The 18114-nt window shown below is 40.5% G+C and overlaps 1 protein-coding gene across 1 annotated transcript in view; it reads right to left on the bottom strand.

Annotated features, from left to right (window-relative positions):
* Positions 1–16737, bottom strand: part of LOC123935432 (cytochrome b-245 heavy chain) — a 32943-nt gene extending 16206 nt beyond the window's left edge. The window contains exons 1-5 of the mRNA XM_045996246.1: positions 16646–16737; positions 14609–14704; positions 13163–13273; positions 4114–4198; positions 1202–1347 (exon numbers count right to left, since the gene is read on the bottom strand). Of these exons, the coding sequence (XP_045852202.1) occupies positions 1202–1347; positions 4114–4198; positions 13163–13273; positions 14609–14704; positions 16646–16690 (483 nt within the window). The 5' untranslated portion in view covers positions 16691–16737. The remainder of the gene's footprint in view (positions 1–1201; positions 1348–4113; positions 4199–13162; positions 13274–14608; positions 14705–16645) is intronic.
* Positions 16738–18114: the final 1377 nt, after the last annotated feature.

Raw genomic sequence — 18114 nt, 5'->3', positions numbered from 1 at the left:
AAGGTAGGGGGAGCACAGACGTAGTACAAGTGGTCCAAAGAGATCTAGGCAGAGCATGACAGTGTCGGCTCACCTAGTATGTTCATGTTGCCTTCCTTCTATATCATTGTACAAACAATGAGCAATATGAAAGACAAATTATCCCAGAAGTTACAGAAAAGGAATTTCTGTCTTCTCTTAGGCAAGTGGTTTCCATGTTGGTCTGAGGAGAATTATTTCTGCAACATTAAGGGACATTTTTTCTCATCTTTTCTAAACACGAGGAAACATGTTTGGAATTCAGTGTATAATTATGTGACTTGGCCATCTTCCCAAGCCATTGGGCACATGAAGATGACTCAGAGCTTCTCTGTCTGAGTGTAGGAAGCTCTAACAACTGCTGGAAGGGAAGCAGTCCTTGCTGTGGATACCTCAAATGGCTTCGCCTGGAAGACCTTGGAGTTACTCCCAGTTCACTGTGCTTCCCATGGGATGATAATCAGCAGACAAAGGCCACCCCTCGGATGTTGTAGGCAAGAAGGAAGAAAAGCACCTCTGTCGGCTGTCAGCTGGTGGCTAGACTGGTATGAACCCCGAGGCCAGAGTGTTCCCTAATTCACATAAAGAATCTCATAGAACACCCACATCAGACGAGGTCGGTGTGTGACTGTGAGGGAGTGGGACAAAAACAAGACCACTCTGGAACTTTGTCAGAGCCAAGACAACAACACAAGTGACTGCTGATAAGATACCCAATCCTAGAAAGACCCCCAGTTCCTGACCATACCTGATGCAGAGCAAATCCTTGCTTCCTTAAACCCCTCCAAAACCACCTGACAGAAGTCCATGTCCTATAACAAGCCTCCATGAGCACCTTCCTGGAATGTCCCAGACTTTCTCACGGTGCGAGGCTGCAGTAAGTAATAAACTCAACTTTGTTTGACTAGATGTGTGTTGTTTTTCTTTGTCATGGGTGATCCTGAGTTACTGCAGATTCTACAGGTGAACATAAGGAACTGGAAAACATCCAGAGACCCTACACACATGGGATCAGGAGTGGGGAAGACATTTTCTCTGTACCCACATTCTTAGAAACTACAAACTTTGCCCACTGATGGTCAACTTTTATCATTGTTGATGTTCTGCCCAAGTAGAGTTCTTCACTCACTGAAATCTAGTCCTCAGTTTTAACGGCCTAGTCTGAATCCAGAAATAGACTTACCGGAATTTCCTCTCGAGCAAAATTGAGGTAAGTTTCACCAGGTTTATCTCCAATTCTAGAGAGTGCTATTGAATAGCTATCAGATTTGTTGACTCGGGCATTCACACACCACTCCACATTAAACAGATGGGCAATGGTATGAATTGCTGAAGAGGACAGAGAAGAGAAGGGTGCAGTCAATTTTCGTGTAAGCTGGGTTTCTGGCTATAGCCACTGACTCTATGATAAGATACGGGGAGACACAGGGATGGCCCAGGACACTTAGAAACAAGAACTGGGGGCGCCTGGGTGGCTCAGTGGGTTAAAGCCTCTGCCTTCAGCTCAGGTCAGGATCCCAGGATCCTGGGTTCGAGCCCTGCATCGGGCTCTCTGCTTGGCAGGGAGCCTGCTTCCTCCTCTCTCTCTGTTTGCCTCTCTGCCTGCTTGTGATCTCTGTCTGTCAACTAAATAAATAAAATCTTTAAAAAAAAAAGAAACAAGAAACAAGAACTGGGTCTCCAGGCCAGACAGGCAAGACTAGAACTCTAGTGGGTAAGCTATTCTCTAGTTGTGTGATCATACGCAAATCACTTGACCTCTCTGGTCTTGGTTTCCTCATTTGTAAAATGAAGATGTTAAACGACACTATCCTAAAGATCCAATCAAGTTCTGAGATTCTACAAAATAACTGTGGTTTCTGAGGATATTTAGGTGTGCTCTCATTGTCTCTATCCCCCTGATATGTTTATACTCAAACAAGAAGACTCTCATGCAATGTATGCCTTTGGCTGGCCCATTCACATGATTCTGACATTACTCCACAGAGACAACAACATTTTATTGAACTGATATAAACCAATGGCCAGAAGAGTGAATATCTTCTTGAAAATTACGTTCCTTACTTAACAAGCACTTACATACAACTTCCTGGGTGCCAGAACTTTATAAGTGCTTTATAATTACTTAATACTTATGTGGAGGCAATGATATAGGTACTGTTAGTACCATCTCATCTTACAGATGAGGAAACTGGGGCATCGATTGCTTTAATATCCTGCCCAAGATCACCAAGCTAGGAAGCAGCAGAATTAAGAATCTAATCCGAGCAATCTGGTACTCAAATTTTTGCTCCTCACCATTACGCTATGTTGTTTTCTAATAAGATTTTATCATGCATTTTGCTTTTGAACCATCTTATTCACCACAGCTCAGAAAGCCTGCATGATCTACTAATAGAAGAGAAACCCAGTTAAACACTTGCAATCTAAGCCTATTTTACTCAGATTATGGGGAAACTCTTTAACGGCAGAGTAAGTCTCTTTTGTTCATCACTGTTCATGTGTGCTTGCCAATTGCCCAGCACATCACTTATTTGTTAAGTGAATTAGTGAAGATCTGATTAGGGTCCCAAATACATCCCTTCTGCCAACACTGCCACTTTAGTAATTATAATAACAACACATAATAAAGAATACATCTATACATATGTATACCTAGTAGATATATAATAACAATAATAATAAAGGAAACGCTTGGCTGATAAGGGCTATCTTATCCTTAAGATAAGATATCTTCTCAGCTTATGGGTTGTGGCCCCCATAGGGTTAGTGCAAGAAATCCGCAAATCTACATGTTCAACCCTAGTATTTTTGTTAATGGGTAAATAAAAGCTCTCAGTTGTGGACTTTTTTTTATATTAAAAAGCATGGGGAAGGGTGAGGACACTGGGATTTTGTCAGAAGACCCCAAAATAAAAAAGTTTTAAGACTTGAAAGAATAGGGTGCCTGGGTGGCTCAGTTGGTTAAGCGTCTGCCTTCGGCTCAGGTCATGATCCCAGGGTCCTGAGATCGAGTTCCATAACAGGCTCCTGCTCTGCGGGGAGCCTGCTTCTCCCTCTCCCTCTGCTGCTCCCCCTTCTTGTTCTCTCTTTCTCTCTCTGTGTCAAATAAATAAATAAAATCCTTAAAAAAAAGAGTTGAAGGAATAAATCCTAATATGGCAATGGAAGAAAGAATGGTGAATATTTTTTAACAGAATACATTCAAAAAGTACAACATATCTTGGTGGGAATGTAAATTGGTGCAGCCACCATGGAAAATACTATGGAGTTGCCTCAAAAAAACTAAAAAAAGAAATACCATATAATCCAGTAATTATACCCAAAGAAAATGAAAACACTAATTTGAAAAAAAAGATATATGCGCCCCCATGTTTATAGCAGCATTATTTACAATAGCCAAGATATGGAAGCAACCTAAGTGTCCATCTATAGGTGAATGGATAAAGAAGAAGTGGTATATAATACATATATCATAATATACTCAGCCATAAAATAGAATGAAAACCTTGTCATTTGCAACAACATGGATGGACCTAAAGGATAATATGCTATGTGAAATCAATCAGACAGAGAAAGACAAATACCGTATGGTTTCACTTATATGTAGAATCTCAAAACCAAATTAACCAAACCAAACGAACCAGAAACAGACTTATAAATACAGACAGCAAACGGGTGGTTGCCAGAAGGGTTGGGAGTGAGGGGGTGGGCAAAATAGGTGAAGAAGATTAAGAGATATAAACTTCCAGTTATAAAACAAATAACTCACAGTGGGCTAAAGTACAGCACAGGGAATGTAGTCAATAATAGTGTACTAACTTTGTGTGATGGCAGACGATAACTCCGTGTATCGTGGTAAGCATTTTATAACGTATGTCATTGTCGAATCACTATGTCATACACCCGAAACAAACAGGACGCTGTATGTTAAGTATACTTCAGTTAAAATTAAAAAAAAAATACAACATAGCCAATCACCACCTGATCTACCTGAAAAGGCTGACCTCTTCTAAAATAAAAGGTATCTATGAGAAGAGGGAACTGTCTGGTTTCAAGTTTTCTTTGCAATCTCACATATCTTAATCAGCTCACCAGTGTGAAGCGCAATCATCCACGCCACCATTTTATGGAAAGTGAGGTTCCTGTCCAGTTGTCTTCGAATTCTTGTGGAACAGCACTTTGCATTAAGGGGAAAAGAAAAAAATGGTAATTGTTACCAAGGATTAAGGGGAAAAGAACAAAACAGTAATTGTTACCAAGAAGGTTTTCTGTGTGTCAGACAGTAGATACAGATCGTCTCACTTAATTTTCATAACCACCCCGAAAACACTGTCATTCTATGCCTTTGATAGATGAGAAAACAGAGGCTCAGTTACTTGTAATCATCTTCCTAAGGTCAACCAGCCAGTGAGTAGCCTACCTGACAGGTTCCTGAGCAATCACACACAAGCACAACCAGCTCAGCCCCAAAAGCCTGGAGAAGTTCGTTGAAGTTCGTTAGGTCTCTACAACCAGTCTCTGCATATTTTACCTGGACCTGAAGGAGGAACTCTCTGTCTCTGTGTCTTCTCCATCACTTTTTCGCATCCCAGAATGTTTGTGAGCTCCCCCACAGTTCCTCACTGGCAGGTAGCAAAGGCTCATCTTTGTGAAGGTGTCAACCAGTAAGTTAAGTGTTAGTTAGGTGAGAGATTCAAGAGTTAGCTCTCCCTGGAATACCGGCAGCGTCATAGGAAAGGTGTATGCATTTCACATGACCCTGAAAGTCTAATGGGGACACAGACTAGTGAATAGCTCTAGAATAAGTGAATAGTTTTAGAACAACACCCTTCGAAGACATACACTGTGGGGGGAAGAAAATATCCACCCACCTCTGTTGACAGAGACAACATTGCAAGGAGATATGATTAACCAAATATTAATAGCAAAAAGTACGATAGGTAGTATTTACAAAGAGCTTGGGCAAGGAGCTGTTTTAAATGTTTTATGTGCATTCTGACTCTTCATTTTCGCATCAGTCCTAGCAGGGAGGGACCATTATTATCACTGTATAACAGGTTAGGGAAAAACCTGTGGGGAGGTAGCCTTAGGTCACATAGTTAATAAGTGGCAGAGTTGGGATTTAAATCTATCAGATGCCAGAGTATCAATATTCTGATATTTCATACCTTGTATGATTAGCTTGACATTAAAAATGCAATTTTGGGGGCGCCTGGGTGGCTCAGTGGGTTAAAGCCTCTGCCTTCAGCTCAGGTCATGATCCCAGGGTCTTGGGATTGAGCCCTACATTGGGCTCTCTGCTCAGCAGGGAGCCTGCTTCCTCCTCTTCTTCCTCTTCTTCCTTCCTCTGCCTGCCTCTCTGCCTACTTGTAATCTCTGCCTGTCAAATAAATAAATAAAATATTTTTAAAAATACTATTTTGGTCGGTACTCAAGTGTGACTGTCCTTCTGATACATGTTAGAGGATGTGGATTTGAATCTTGATTCAGGTCAATGCCCAAAGTAGAAAAAAACAAACTCCGCCTTATGATTAAATCCAAACTTTGTCCTCCTGAAAACTGGCTTGCTTTGGCTGCTTTGTTCCCAAGTCTAAATGTACTGCCATAGAGATACAGAGAATTGCTAAGGAGAGCCAAGTGCAAAACAAAAGAAAAAAAAAATCTTAGTATAAGTACTTAGTATAAGTAATCTAAGTATATCTGGTTCTAATCTAGAGTTGTTTAATATTTGACTTATTATTTTTTCTAAGTAGGCTCCATGGCCAGCATGAAGCCCAATACAGGGCTTGAACTCATGACCCTGAGATGGAGACCTGGGTTGAAATCAAGAGTCAGACACTTAACCGACTGAGCCACCCTGGCGCCCGGTGGCTTAGTTATTTTTAATAAAATGTTCTGATTTTATAGAAAAAAAATGTAGTTGTGTGGGAAATTGTGCTTACTCCACTATCTCTCAGTTAGCTACATCTATCTACAGAGAACATGACACCATGAGAGCAGACTCCCAGGACCACAGCAATACTACCATGGAGGAAGACACAGGATTCCAGAGAAAGGAAGAAAGAATTAGGCTTCACTGAATGCTTTCTGTGAGCCAGGCAGTTTACCCATAATCATTATCTCATTCAGTGGCAACAAGATAAGAATGATTGTCCTCATTTTAAGATTAAAAAAATTAAAGTTAAATCTCACATTGGCTGGGATGCAAGTCTCTTTGTCTTTAAGGTTCACACCATTTTCCACCAAACCAGATGCAATAATATAGTCACTATTACTTTACAAGTCTAAAAAAAAAACCTGAGACAAGACTTTACGTGTAGGGGCACCTGGGTGGCTCAGTGGGTTAAAGCCTCTGCCTTCAGCTCAGGTCATGATCCCAGGGTCCTGGGATTGAGCCCCGCATCAGGCTCTCTGCTCAGCAGGGAGCCTGCTTCCTCCACTCTCCTCTCTCTCTGCCTGCCTCTCTGCCTACTTGTGATCTCTGTCTGTCAAATAAATAAAATCTTAAAAAAAAAAAAAAGACTTTACGTGTAAGTACTCAGCCACAGGTGATCACAGAAAACAAGGGGAAGTGAGACTGGGAAGACAAGGCAGTCAAAGAAGGGCGTATTATCAGATCAGCTACCACTGCCATATATCCTACCATATCGTATAGCATATGATACCATGGTCTCTTTGATTAGAGGATTCTGAGAGCTATAGAAAATGCTCCAGAGGTTTTCTTTTCTTTTTTCTTTTTCTTTTCTTTTCTTTCTTTCTTTTTTTAACCTGAGGCATTAGAAAGCTTAGGAATTCATCCCTTGACTTCCAACTGTCACAGGCTAAGGGCTGGTCCCAAGGGCATAGATTCCCGGGCATTTCAGGCTTGCCCCAGGAGAGGGCCGAAAGAAAATCCTCAGGCAGAGAACGAGTTAGGCTTGCAGAAGGCAGCGAGCCCATGCACTATAGAACCACAAGTGTGGAGGGAACATGACTGAAAAACTAACAGCATCAGCTACAACTAAGTGTCCATGGCTGAAGGTGGGACATGACTCAGGTTCTCAAAACAAGGGTTTCCTGTTTGAAATCACTTAGTTCACATTTCTGTTGGTGAAAAATTGTCTTTGGTTTTTTATATAGCCTTGTCATCTTTTCTGTTTATTTCAAATGCTGTACATTGTTTTACTACTTTATATTCTTTACAATTTTAAAGAAATATCTTTTTTCCTGTTTCCCAATTGCTAGGTTCCTCCATAGTTTCTTGGAGTCCTTGTAGCAGGCAGAATTCAAAGATGATCCCCAATGACATTATATAATATCTTCCCTTTGAGTGGGTCTGGGACCTGAACTCTGAATATGATGGGATGTCGCTCCTGTGAGTTTGTTATATTATATGGCAAAAGGAACTTTGCAGAGGTCATGAAAGTTCCAAGTTGACCTTAAGAGAAAATTATCTGGGTGGGCCTGAGCCAATCACATGGCCCTTCAAATCTGGGTCCAGAACTCAGAGACTGAAGAACTCAGAGATTCAAGGCACGAAAAGTATTTGGTGCAAAGTTGCTGGCTTGAACATGGAGGAGGCCAGATGGAAGGAATACAGAGACTTTCATGATCTGAGAGCAGGCCCTGAATGGCTCTCAGCAAAGAGACAGGAACCTCAGTCCCACAACTGCAAGGAACTGAATTTTGCCAACAAGAATGAGTTTGGAAGATTTTTACCCAGGGTTTCCATTTGAGAATTCAGCCCACTCGGCACCTTGACTTCAGCCTTGTAACATGCTGAGCAGAGAACCCAACCAAACACAGGGGGCTGCACTTCTCAATGGCAGGACTGTTGGCTAATAAATTGTGGTTGTTTTAAGCCACTGAATTTGTGGAAATCTTTTACACAGCAACGTATAATTAATATAGTCCTTACTGGAGTGATGGAACACATTTAGAGTCTTAAGACTGAGAGAATGAGAACAGTAGGATCAGAAATCAGTACTGAATTAAAGTTCAGAGGGCAAGTTCTGCAAAACTTGCCATCAGATATACATGTGTTGGATCTCAGTCCTACCACCAATATGCTCAGTTTCTAACTTCTTCACCTATGTATTTATCACAGTTCTTCTCTCATGAGTCTGTTTCCTAGATTCACTAAGAGGTGTTTAATAAATATTTGAGGAATTTATTTTTTGGTATCATTATTTAACTTTTCAGCTTGTATGGCTTGGCTCCCCAGCTAGAAATTAAGCTTCCTATATGCAGAGCAATGTATCATATGCTTCAGAAAAATATCTCTTAGGGCACCTGGGTGGCATAGTCAGTTAGGCGTCTGGCTCTTGGTGTGGCTCAGGTCCTGCTCTCAGAGTCGGGAGATCAAGCCCCACATCAGGTTCCACACTCAGTACAGAGTCTGCTTAAGTTTCTGCTGCCCTCTCCCTCTGCCCCTCCAACCCCCTCTACATGCCCTCTCTCTCTCTTTCTCTTTCTCCAAAATAAATAAATAAATAAATCTTTTTCTTTAAAAGTCCCTTGATAATTATTTGGTTGAATGAATTACATTTTCACTGTTCTAGAACCTAAGATGATTATTCTAAATCTATAGTGATGTATTTACCCATATATCTATACTGCCACACGGTTTTCTTTTCTACTTTCTGACAAACTGTTTTGAAATTTTGGCGGGGTTGGGGGGGTGGGTAATACACTGGCTTCTGCATGCTGAATTTGAAGAAAAGAATATGGTTTTAATATGGCCTCTACAGTGTCTCCATAGTTCTACCTTTATCATCATCAATATAGATCATCAAAAATGCGGAACAACAGATTCTGATGCCACCATCAGAAATTGAACTGAATGCTTGAGAAGTAAAAAGTCCATTTGTAATACTCTGATCATAATAGGTAATTTTTTAAAAAGCTAGTTGATATGAAACACATACATCTCCAAAAATGAAAAAATAAAGGCCATTAGTTACCAATGGGTCATTGGAATGGATCTCACTGAGACACAAATCCTTAGTTTTTCCCAGCTGCCCTCTATGATATGCTCAGGATGCCCCCCGCTGCCAAAAAAAAAATCCAAAGAGAAGTCACAAGTCATGTTTATATGGGGCTTCCAAATACCATTTCCTAAAATGGGAGCAAGGCAGGTGGTTGGTGGAGTGGGAAGGAAGAGCTTTGCTGCCTGTGACCACCTAGGGTTTGTTTGTTCCTCCTCATCACACAGATACCATTTTTATGCTTTCAGTCGCTTCTGAATTATTGCCAGCTATCTCCTAATTACGCAAGTTGCCATGATGTCCCATGACTTCCTCACTGAACTACCCCTTTGCCATTGACTTCTAAAGGGAAGTTTCTCTTTTACTGTCACCTAGAGCCTAGCCTGAACTCACTAGGCTAACATTCAAGTGTAAGGGAGATTATTACATCATCTCAGCAAATTTCTATGCTGCGTTCAAACCACAAGAGAAAAAAAATTTTTTTGAAGATAAAGATTTTATTTATTTGAGAAAGTGAGAGAGGGAGAGTGGGGAAAAGGTCAGAGGGAGAGGGAGAAATGGACTCCTTGCTGAGCAGTGAGCCCAATGTAGGGCTCCATCTGAGGACCCCAGGATCATGACCTGAGCTGAAACCAAGAGCTGGACACTCAACACACTGAGCTAAAAATACTTTTTTTTTCAAGTGAGAAATGGAACCAAAAAGGAGTTCATATTTAATGGGGGTATAACATGAGTTTCTGTAACATGAACCATTACAGAAACTTAAAAGTTCTATTTTATGTACAGCTGGTCTCACCACACATGCCACGAATTCACTTAAATTTTATAAGCAATTTGGGGGAAATTACAAAATCCACCCTTGAGTCTATAGAACTCAGGCAAAGAAGTTGCCAGTGATGTCCAAACCTGGTGGCAGTAGGGTATGCGATGAGTGAGAACATCAGTTTACTTGTATAGCACTGTTGATAGCTTTGAAGTTGCATGCTTCTTCTCTATCCCTTCCATAAAACTCTAAGCTCCTTGAGTTTTACTCTTTACTCACCATATGTCACCAGTACCTAGCACACAGCTGGCAGTCAACAAATGTTTGTTGACTGACAATTCAACAGTTGACAGCTTTGTCAATTAATATACTTTTGGAATGTTATATTCATTCTTACAGTTGCATTGTCTCACCTGCTTTTCAGCTAAAAACAACAACAACAACAGCAACAAAAAACCAAACCCGTGCAACAGGAAGTCCAAGAGACTTCCCTACACCATGTGGTTATACGGAGCCCCACTGATGGCCTCTGACTGTCAGACTATGTAAGGTTACAGATAAGAGCTGACTCTCTCAGCTTCCTTTTTCTTTCTGATCTGAAGACTGGGACTCCAATCGATTAGAACTCAGTTTCTACATGGCAAGGTAGGGATTATTAAGTGTTCCTTAGGAAATTCGGTGTGCTAGGCCCCGTCATTCCCCATTCCACGCAACAAAGTAGGCGGAGCGCCTTTGCCTTTACCTTGCCCAGGGTGGGCCAATACTGGGGCTTTATTTCTTCAAATATCAGAAGGGTTATAAAGCAAAGTCTAACTGGTTAAGACCACTAGAAACTGAATGGAAGTTCTGTGACTGTGCAGTCTGCGGGACGTCCTACTGGCAAATCCTTGAAGTGACAACAACCTTGTCATTTCTGGCCTGTGCTATTCAGCATGCTCCAGCATTCACATATATGATGGACTTTTGAAGACCGTCATATGACACGAAGACGGTTTTGAGTTTCGGTGGCACATAGGAAAGTGAATGGGCTCTCGGGGCACAAAGAACCAGGTTTCAATTCCAACACTGCTGTCTCATTTCATCCCCATGTCGCTGACTTGACGTGCAGCTTCTATGAGGCGAGCTGTACGAAGACTCGGTAGGGGGCAGCTACAGTGACCATCACAGGATGGTCACTCATTTTAATCCCAATCAGAAAAGAAGTTTCGTTTGCCAAGTTCACACTTCAGGTTGGGAAACCCGGAAGGAGGGACACTTCCGGTCTCTAAAAGAATGTTGCTTGCTCCTAATTTTATAAAATATATTCTCTTACATCTCTGCAACTTGAAAAGCAGCCTTATTTCGTCCCTGTCTTTGAAGACACTCTTGAAGATCTTCCCTCCTGGGCCACAGGAAGCCTGAAAGCGGCCATTACAACATGTGCATTTCACGAGGCAGGGCAGCTCAATAGCGGTGAAATTTGGGCCTGGGCGGTAACAAGGATTTCTTAACCCGCCCTCCTGGTGAAAACGCTGCCTGTTTCTCAGGGTTTACTTCCTCTAAACAGAAAGTATTTAAACAGGGCATAGGGGGGAAGGCCAAAAAAATGAATCGTGCCTTCCTAAAAACAAAAAGCTACAGTACATGAGCTTCATTTAGCAAATGTTCATTGGGCACCTACAATATGCCAGGCCTTGGACTTAAGAGGTGGCTCACTGCTACAACTTGAAATTGAATGGAATTTTACCTCTGTGGTTTCTTAGATGGGGAAAATTATTTAGAAACCCTTGTAATCAGTGTCTACTGTTAATTGGATCCCACTAACCCTATATTCGTTAAATCAACTAGTAAATTTACTAAGATTAGGAAAAATAAGGCAGAGCTCAAGGAAAATTCTACTTGATATTGACAATTTAGATCACTTCCCTTCCCCCAAATAGTCTACGATCGTCAAATTAAGTATTAACTTCTCAGGTCTACATTTAAGGTCCTAGTTTACCAGGAAAGTTCCAGCTGTCCTCTGCAGCCTTAGTTCAGACACGTGGCCTTTACAATCCCTACATCCCCATCAAAGTACACTGCTCACTTCTCTCCTCTATAAATTATCTCCATTAAATAGATTTTTTATAGCTCGTTAATATAAAACACATACATTTTATTAAGATGAAAAACAGAGGCTAGTAGTTACTCATGATCCAGTAGAATGGGTCTCACCAAGACATCAATCCCTAGCTTTTCCAAGCTACCCTCTTTGGTGGGATCAGGAACCGAAAACAAATCCAAAGAGAAGCCACATGTCGTGCTTCTATGGGACTTTCATGAATGTAATTTCCTCACTATTTTCTTTGCATTGGCCCATTCCATTTTCTCCAGGTAGAATGTCTTTCTCATTTTTATCTCCTAGTGGCTTGTCTGATCCTTATATGCCCGTATTTGATGTCACCTTTTCGAAGAAGCCTTTCTTCATTCCCTGCCCCAACTCCATTCCTAATCCCCCCTTCTTTGATTCCCCAGAGCCCCTTATTTCTAATGTTCTGTGGAACCCATTGGATTTGGCTTTGTAGTACACAGATTAAGTAGATTTTAAGTTCCCTGTTTCTCATCTTTGTGTGATAACAGCAATAAGAAATTCATATGCACTGGGTGTTATATGTAAACAATCTTGGAACACTACATCAAAAACTAATGATGTACTATTTGGTGACTAACATAACACAATAAAAAAAAAGAAAAAGAAGCCTATTTAAAAAAAGAAATTCTAAAATTATTAAAAAATAAAATTAAATTTAAAAAGAAATTCATATACTATTTTATAGGTCACAAAGTTTCTTCTTACACAATCTTTTCTTTCTTCTAACATACTACATTTAGGGGCTCACCAAATTGTTGAAATGAGGGTTAAAAAAAAACACCCTGGACATTTAGAAAGCACCAAACTCCTCAATTCCATGGACTCAGTACCTCTTAGTCACCCTCAGTATACAGTGACTCATGACTCCTTGATTCCACCTGCTTGGGATGTTATCCACAAAGAGATTTTCTCTGACTTAAAAATTTTGAAAAACATGATGCTGTAGGATTAATTCCCAAATCCCATGTCAGTCTAATAAATTCCATAATATATTATATTACGTATGTCTGGGGTGTGTGTGTGTGTGTGCACGCCCAAGTGTTTTATGACTCTTCTTGAGCTGTAGGTTGATTGGTTTTTTTTCTTAAATGTCTGTTCCAAGTTAAATAATTGTCCCAGGGAACTCCATCAACAACTGATACACAAATAAAATGGAGAATCAAGCATAGTTCAGCTTGCAAATACTGGACAGAGGTTGGAATCCTCACAAACCATTAGTCTGCTTTTCCTCAGAAAGGACACTTAGTGTAATGGCCCTTGAAAATTTTGAGAAGCGTCAACTTTGTAAATGTTTGCTCTTACCGCGCTGGAACCCCTGAGGAAGGAGAGCAGATTTCGACAGACTGGCAGCAGAATCAGCATGCAGTTGAAATTCAGGCAGGCTGCAGGGGCCCTGGCCAATGGCAGCGCAAACTGGAAGATGTGGGATAGGAAGCAGGTAACTCCTGTGAGCACAGAACACCCCCCACCACTTCTCCAGGGTTCCCAGCATGAGGCCCACCAGAGACGTCAAGTTATCTGAGAAGGAAGGTCCTCCAGAACCAAGAGTCTACCTGGAGGGCCTGCTGGGATCCTTTGTTTTAACCTGGCCCTTCTCTCCCACCCTAACATTTTACTACGAAAATTTTCATAAGGAGAATCTGAAATATTTTCACAATGAACACCCGTTTTCCCATCTCCCAGGGCCCCCCCATCACAGAGCTGTCCATCCATCTGCCCATCCCTCTAGCCATCCGTCAATACATCTTATTTTTGATGCATTGCAGACATCAGTTCACTTCCTCCTAAATACTTAAGCATGTGTATTATTTGTTAGAGTTCGGTATAGAAACTGGGGCTTTCTAAAGAAGATTTTCTTAGCTCTTAGACTCACTTAAGCAGTAACTTATGTTGGTCTGCTGTAATGCTTTGGCATTATAATTTTTCTTTGTAACGCCTAAAGAAGTTGCATACTTTGGAGGGGAAAACAAAGGGAAATCGTCCTTCTCAGTATAAGCCTGAGTTAGTTAACAACAATTATAATAGCACAGTATTATTATGTAGTATAATTATGTATACATATGATATATAATACATATTATAATTAGCGTTACGTCATGAATTCACAGTTTCAGCATGATGTAAAAAGTGGTATCCTGTGGGGGCCAGCTGTCATTGTAATTGTTGCCATTGGTCATGAAGAAGAGTCCTGGCAGTTCAAGGAAAACAAGAATGCTAATGGACCCAAGGAAAGTTGGGGGCCTTCACTCTGCTGGCCTAGTCAATGAATGTGACCCTTGGGCAGGTTCCTCAAAGGCTCCATCTGGAGGGAGAGGCTTATTTCCTGAAGGTCATTTCACAACATGTCACAAGATGCAGGGCTCTCCATGCACGACAGTTGTCAAGAATCAGATGATTTAAAGAATATGGAAAGTCTCATTTGTCCTACCTTTGTCACCCTTGGATCAATCGCTCCAAATCTGCCTGCCACTCCAGGGCTGGCATTAGATTTCTTCTTTAAGCTGAACAGTGGCACAGTAGTTCTTGGGAGGGGAGGGATGCCGTTGGGATTCTCTGACACACTTTAGTTTGTCTCAAGGGGGAAGGCCTAAAGACTCTTGCCCAGGAGGGGCAGTGGAGGGAGCGAGGTAATGGTGCCGTCTGGGTTGGTGAGAACATTTATTTAAAGTGTTGAAAGGAATATGAACCAGAATCTTTGATTAGACATGTAAGCCAGTCAATATCGCATGAGATGGAACTCATACTCACCCCAAGAAGTTTTCGAGTGTAATGGTACTGAGGTTCAATGTCATAAAACCTGTAGAACCGGATAAAGAGGAAGACGTTCATCCCCAGCCATACCAGCTGCAAAAAGAGAAATAGTTGTGTGATGTTTCCACATTTCAATGGGTAGATTTCACATAAGATCGGAGTCAGAGTAGGGTCAGGACTTCCCCAGTCTAGCCTTCATCAAAGGTAGTTACACATCTGAGTGTGACCTTCTACGAGTCAGCTCTTTCCTACACTTCGTGATTGTGACCTTTCCACCTTGTGGCATTCCCTGTGATGGTTTTACTCCGGGCCAGGATGCCAGGTTATTATCAATCTATCTCACCTCTGTTGTTTTATCCCTCTTTTCTTCTTAAGGAGTAGCAGGTGAGTCTTCTCGAAAAGAGAAGGGAAAGGAATAGGTTACTGCCATCCCCTGCACCCATAAGACACTGTGTTCTACTCTCAGGGATGCCAGCACACAGCACCCCCACCCAGCTAGTGGGAGTCACATAGGCTAAAACGTCAAGCCTTTAATTCTATTTGGTAACTTTTGCTTAACTCTTCAAAGAGGGACTATTGAACATGAATGAGGGGGTGAGGGGAATGGGATTTTTTTTTTTTAAAGCGACCCTCCTACCTTTTGACTGCTCCTTTCATCCCAAGCACTGACTGCATTGAGTGAGGCACTGCTCAGTCTCGAACCTTCAGCTTCATAGTGATCTTTTCCTACCTGTGCTTTAACGCCATTAAAGGTCCGTAGATGCCTAAGAACAATCTCTTTAGGAAGAAGCTATTTAAACAACTCCTCCATTCCCTAATCTTGTCATTCTTACTCTTGCTTTCCAGACCGTGCCTTTATTGTCAAACGTATGAGTGTGCAATTCAGGAGGAGGTCATCTTCTGGGGAAAACAATGGTAGGAGCCAAAAGTATAATATGAACTTGTTTTCTAGGGGAGTCGTCTGTTTTCAAAACGGTGATAAGAAATCAAGTTAACAGCTCTGAGTCCTCAGAAGAATTCTATATTGCATTTGCATGTTGGTTTGGCATAATTTTTTAATGCACAATATCTCTTGTTTTTCTTTTATTTGTGCCTCCCTTCCTCTCTGTGTCTGCAACTCAGACTCAATATTTACTTCATGATAAATTCTTTCAAATTCCACTGACAAGTGTTCTTTTTAACATCCGTACAATACTTTCATTGGCTATTAGGAAAGGCTATTTAAAAATCACATTTCTATTTTCCCAATTGTCTGTGATTGCTTTGCTGAGACTGCCATCTGCAAATAATAGTTGGTCCTTGTTATGGTTAAAAAAAAAACTAAAGTGATTAACATGTCTATTTGAAAATTAGCCCTATCTTTACTTACAAAAATTATTTCTAAAGATAGATCAGATTGATTTACATAGTCACATATAATATATATAATATATCCACTGTATATATGAGTCTAGTTTATTTCAATTTCCTCCTCTTGAATTTTTGTAAACCTCATAAATAACTCAAGTTTACCTCAGAGGAAGAAAAGGTACTTTTTAAAAAAGAAAGCTGAGAAATTCAATTATTTTTGCTGTAATCACTGAAAAATAGGCCATCTCCCATACATGAGCCAATCTTGTACCTGTTATTTGGAAAATGGTGTAAAATTACGATTGCTCATTTTTAAATGGTATAAGCACATAAAAAGTAGAGAATTTGCCTCTGAGTAAATATTGATAAACAACTTAGACTCAGAGATCATTAGCATGAAATGTCTTCTACCCCCTCTGTGAAATGCTGGCTGATTTAGTACCTCCAAAGTCTCAAGAAATAAAGTAGGTGAAGTGAGACCCTGGATATATTCTTTTCATTAATAAGTTTGGAAGACTGCCCTCGGTCCTGCTGACAGATAGACGTGTGTTCACATGGTAAATCAGCTTCAGTGCAATTTCACAAAGAAGCAAAACAAACAAACAAGAAACTTGCCCTCTTTTAGTTTCCCAGAGAACCCAGACAAGTTTGAGAATTTATCATTTCTCTCTCATTGGTACTTACGACGACAAAGATGGAGAGCCCTTCATTCTCAATCCAGTTCCCCATGGTGACAGACGTTCAATGCCTTGTGTCTGCTTCTCTTCTTTGCTCTGCTTCTTCTTCCCATGAGGAAATGAAAACAGCAGCCTGGGGCAATCAGTTTCCTTTTCTATTATCAGAAATTAGCTAATCATTGGTCAACTGAAAATCTTGTTTCCATAAGAACTTTAAATCTTTAAACCACAAAAAAAGCTGCGGAAAAAGGGTCCATAATAATTCAATCATAACTAAGCATAGGAGGAAATGAAACCAATTTCTACAACTGAGAGACAACAGACCAATGATGGGGTATATTTTACACATGGACTTAACTTTTTGACTAATCAGTTTTTAAGTAGCCGCTTTGAAAAAGTCACTCAACTGGCCATGACTTCGTGCTGGATAAAAGTCATTAAATAAATATCTTTTGACAGGCTGAGCAGCATTTTACAGTCTTGTTGAGAAAAATAATAACAATAAGGATGGTTGATATTTATAGCATGCTTACATCATGCCAGTTTTCTAAGACACATGTGTGTGCATACACATATATGCATACAAACATAGCTACATAATAATTGATACATACATACATCTGTGTAAACACATGCACACATGTATTAAATTTAGTATACAAGTAAATTCACTTGGTTCTAACAATTCAACCCTTGTGAAGTAGTTTTTTAGAAGATTTTTTAATTTTTAATTTAAATTTTGTTAGTTAACACACAGTGCAATATTGGTTTCTGGAGTAGAATTTAGCGATTGGTGAGGATTTTATTTTTAAATAATCTCTACACCCAATGTGGGGCTTGAACTCACAATCCCTGGATCAAGAGTCACATGGTCTACTGACTGAGCCAGCCAGGAGCCCCTAAACTAGTTTCTATTACTATGATTACAGTTAACAGATGAAGAAATTGAAACCCAGAGCACTTAAATTACGTGGCCACGGTCATGCAACTAGGAAAGAGTAAAGCTGGGATTTGAAATCAAACCCACCCAAAATCACTCCAAATACAACTACAGGAAATAAAAATATAACAAATACAGCAAAATGTTTGGATGACCATAGGATTCCTAGGAAGACATGACATCCTCTAGACTAGGTATGTACACAGGTTCAATATAAAGGTACATCAGATGCGGCCGATGCCAAAAGCCAGATTTAGCGTTTTTTTTTCCTGACTACTACTCTGTCTTCAGGACATGAAATATATAGGAGGGTAGGATAGTAACCCCAGTATGAGATGAACGCTGACAAATTACACAAGGGCGGTTGTACAACAGCTCGAGTTAATGAAGAGGTAAAAGCAGAGACAGCAGGGCCAAATGGAAATGAGAGAATCAGCAAGAGAAGCATGGACCGTTTTGGTGGTTGTTTATTTCTGAACCACTTGAGACAGCCTACAGAATTAGGACAATTAGTAAAGTAACATTATTTTGCACTT

This window comes from Meles meles, chromosome X, assembly GCF_922984935.1.
Source record: "Meles meles chromosome X, mMelMel3.1 paternal haplotype, whole genome shotgun sequence".
In the NCBI taxonomy this organism is placed as follows: Eukaryota; Metazoa; Chordata; class Mammalia; order Carnivora; family Mustelidae; genus Meles; species Meles meles.
This window is presented reverse-complemented; position numbering and strand designations above follow the sequence as displayed.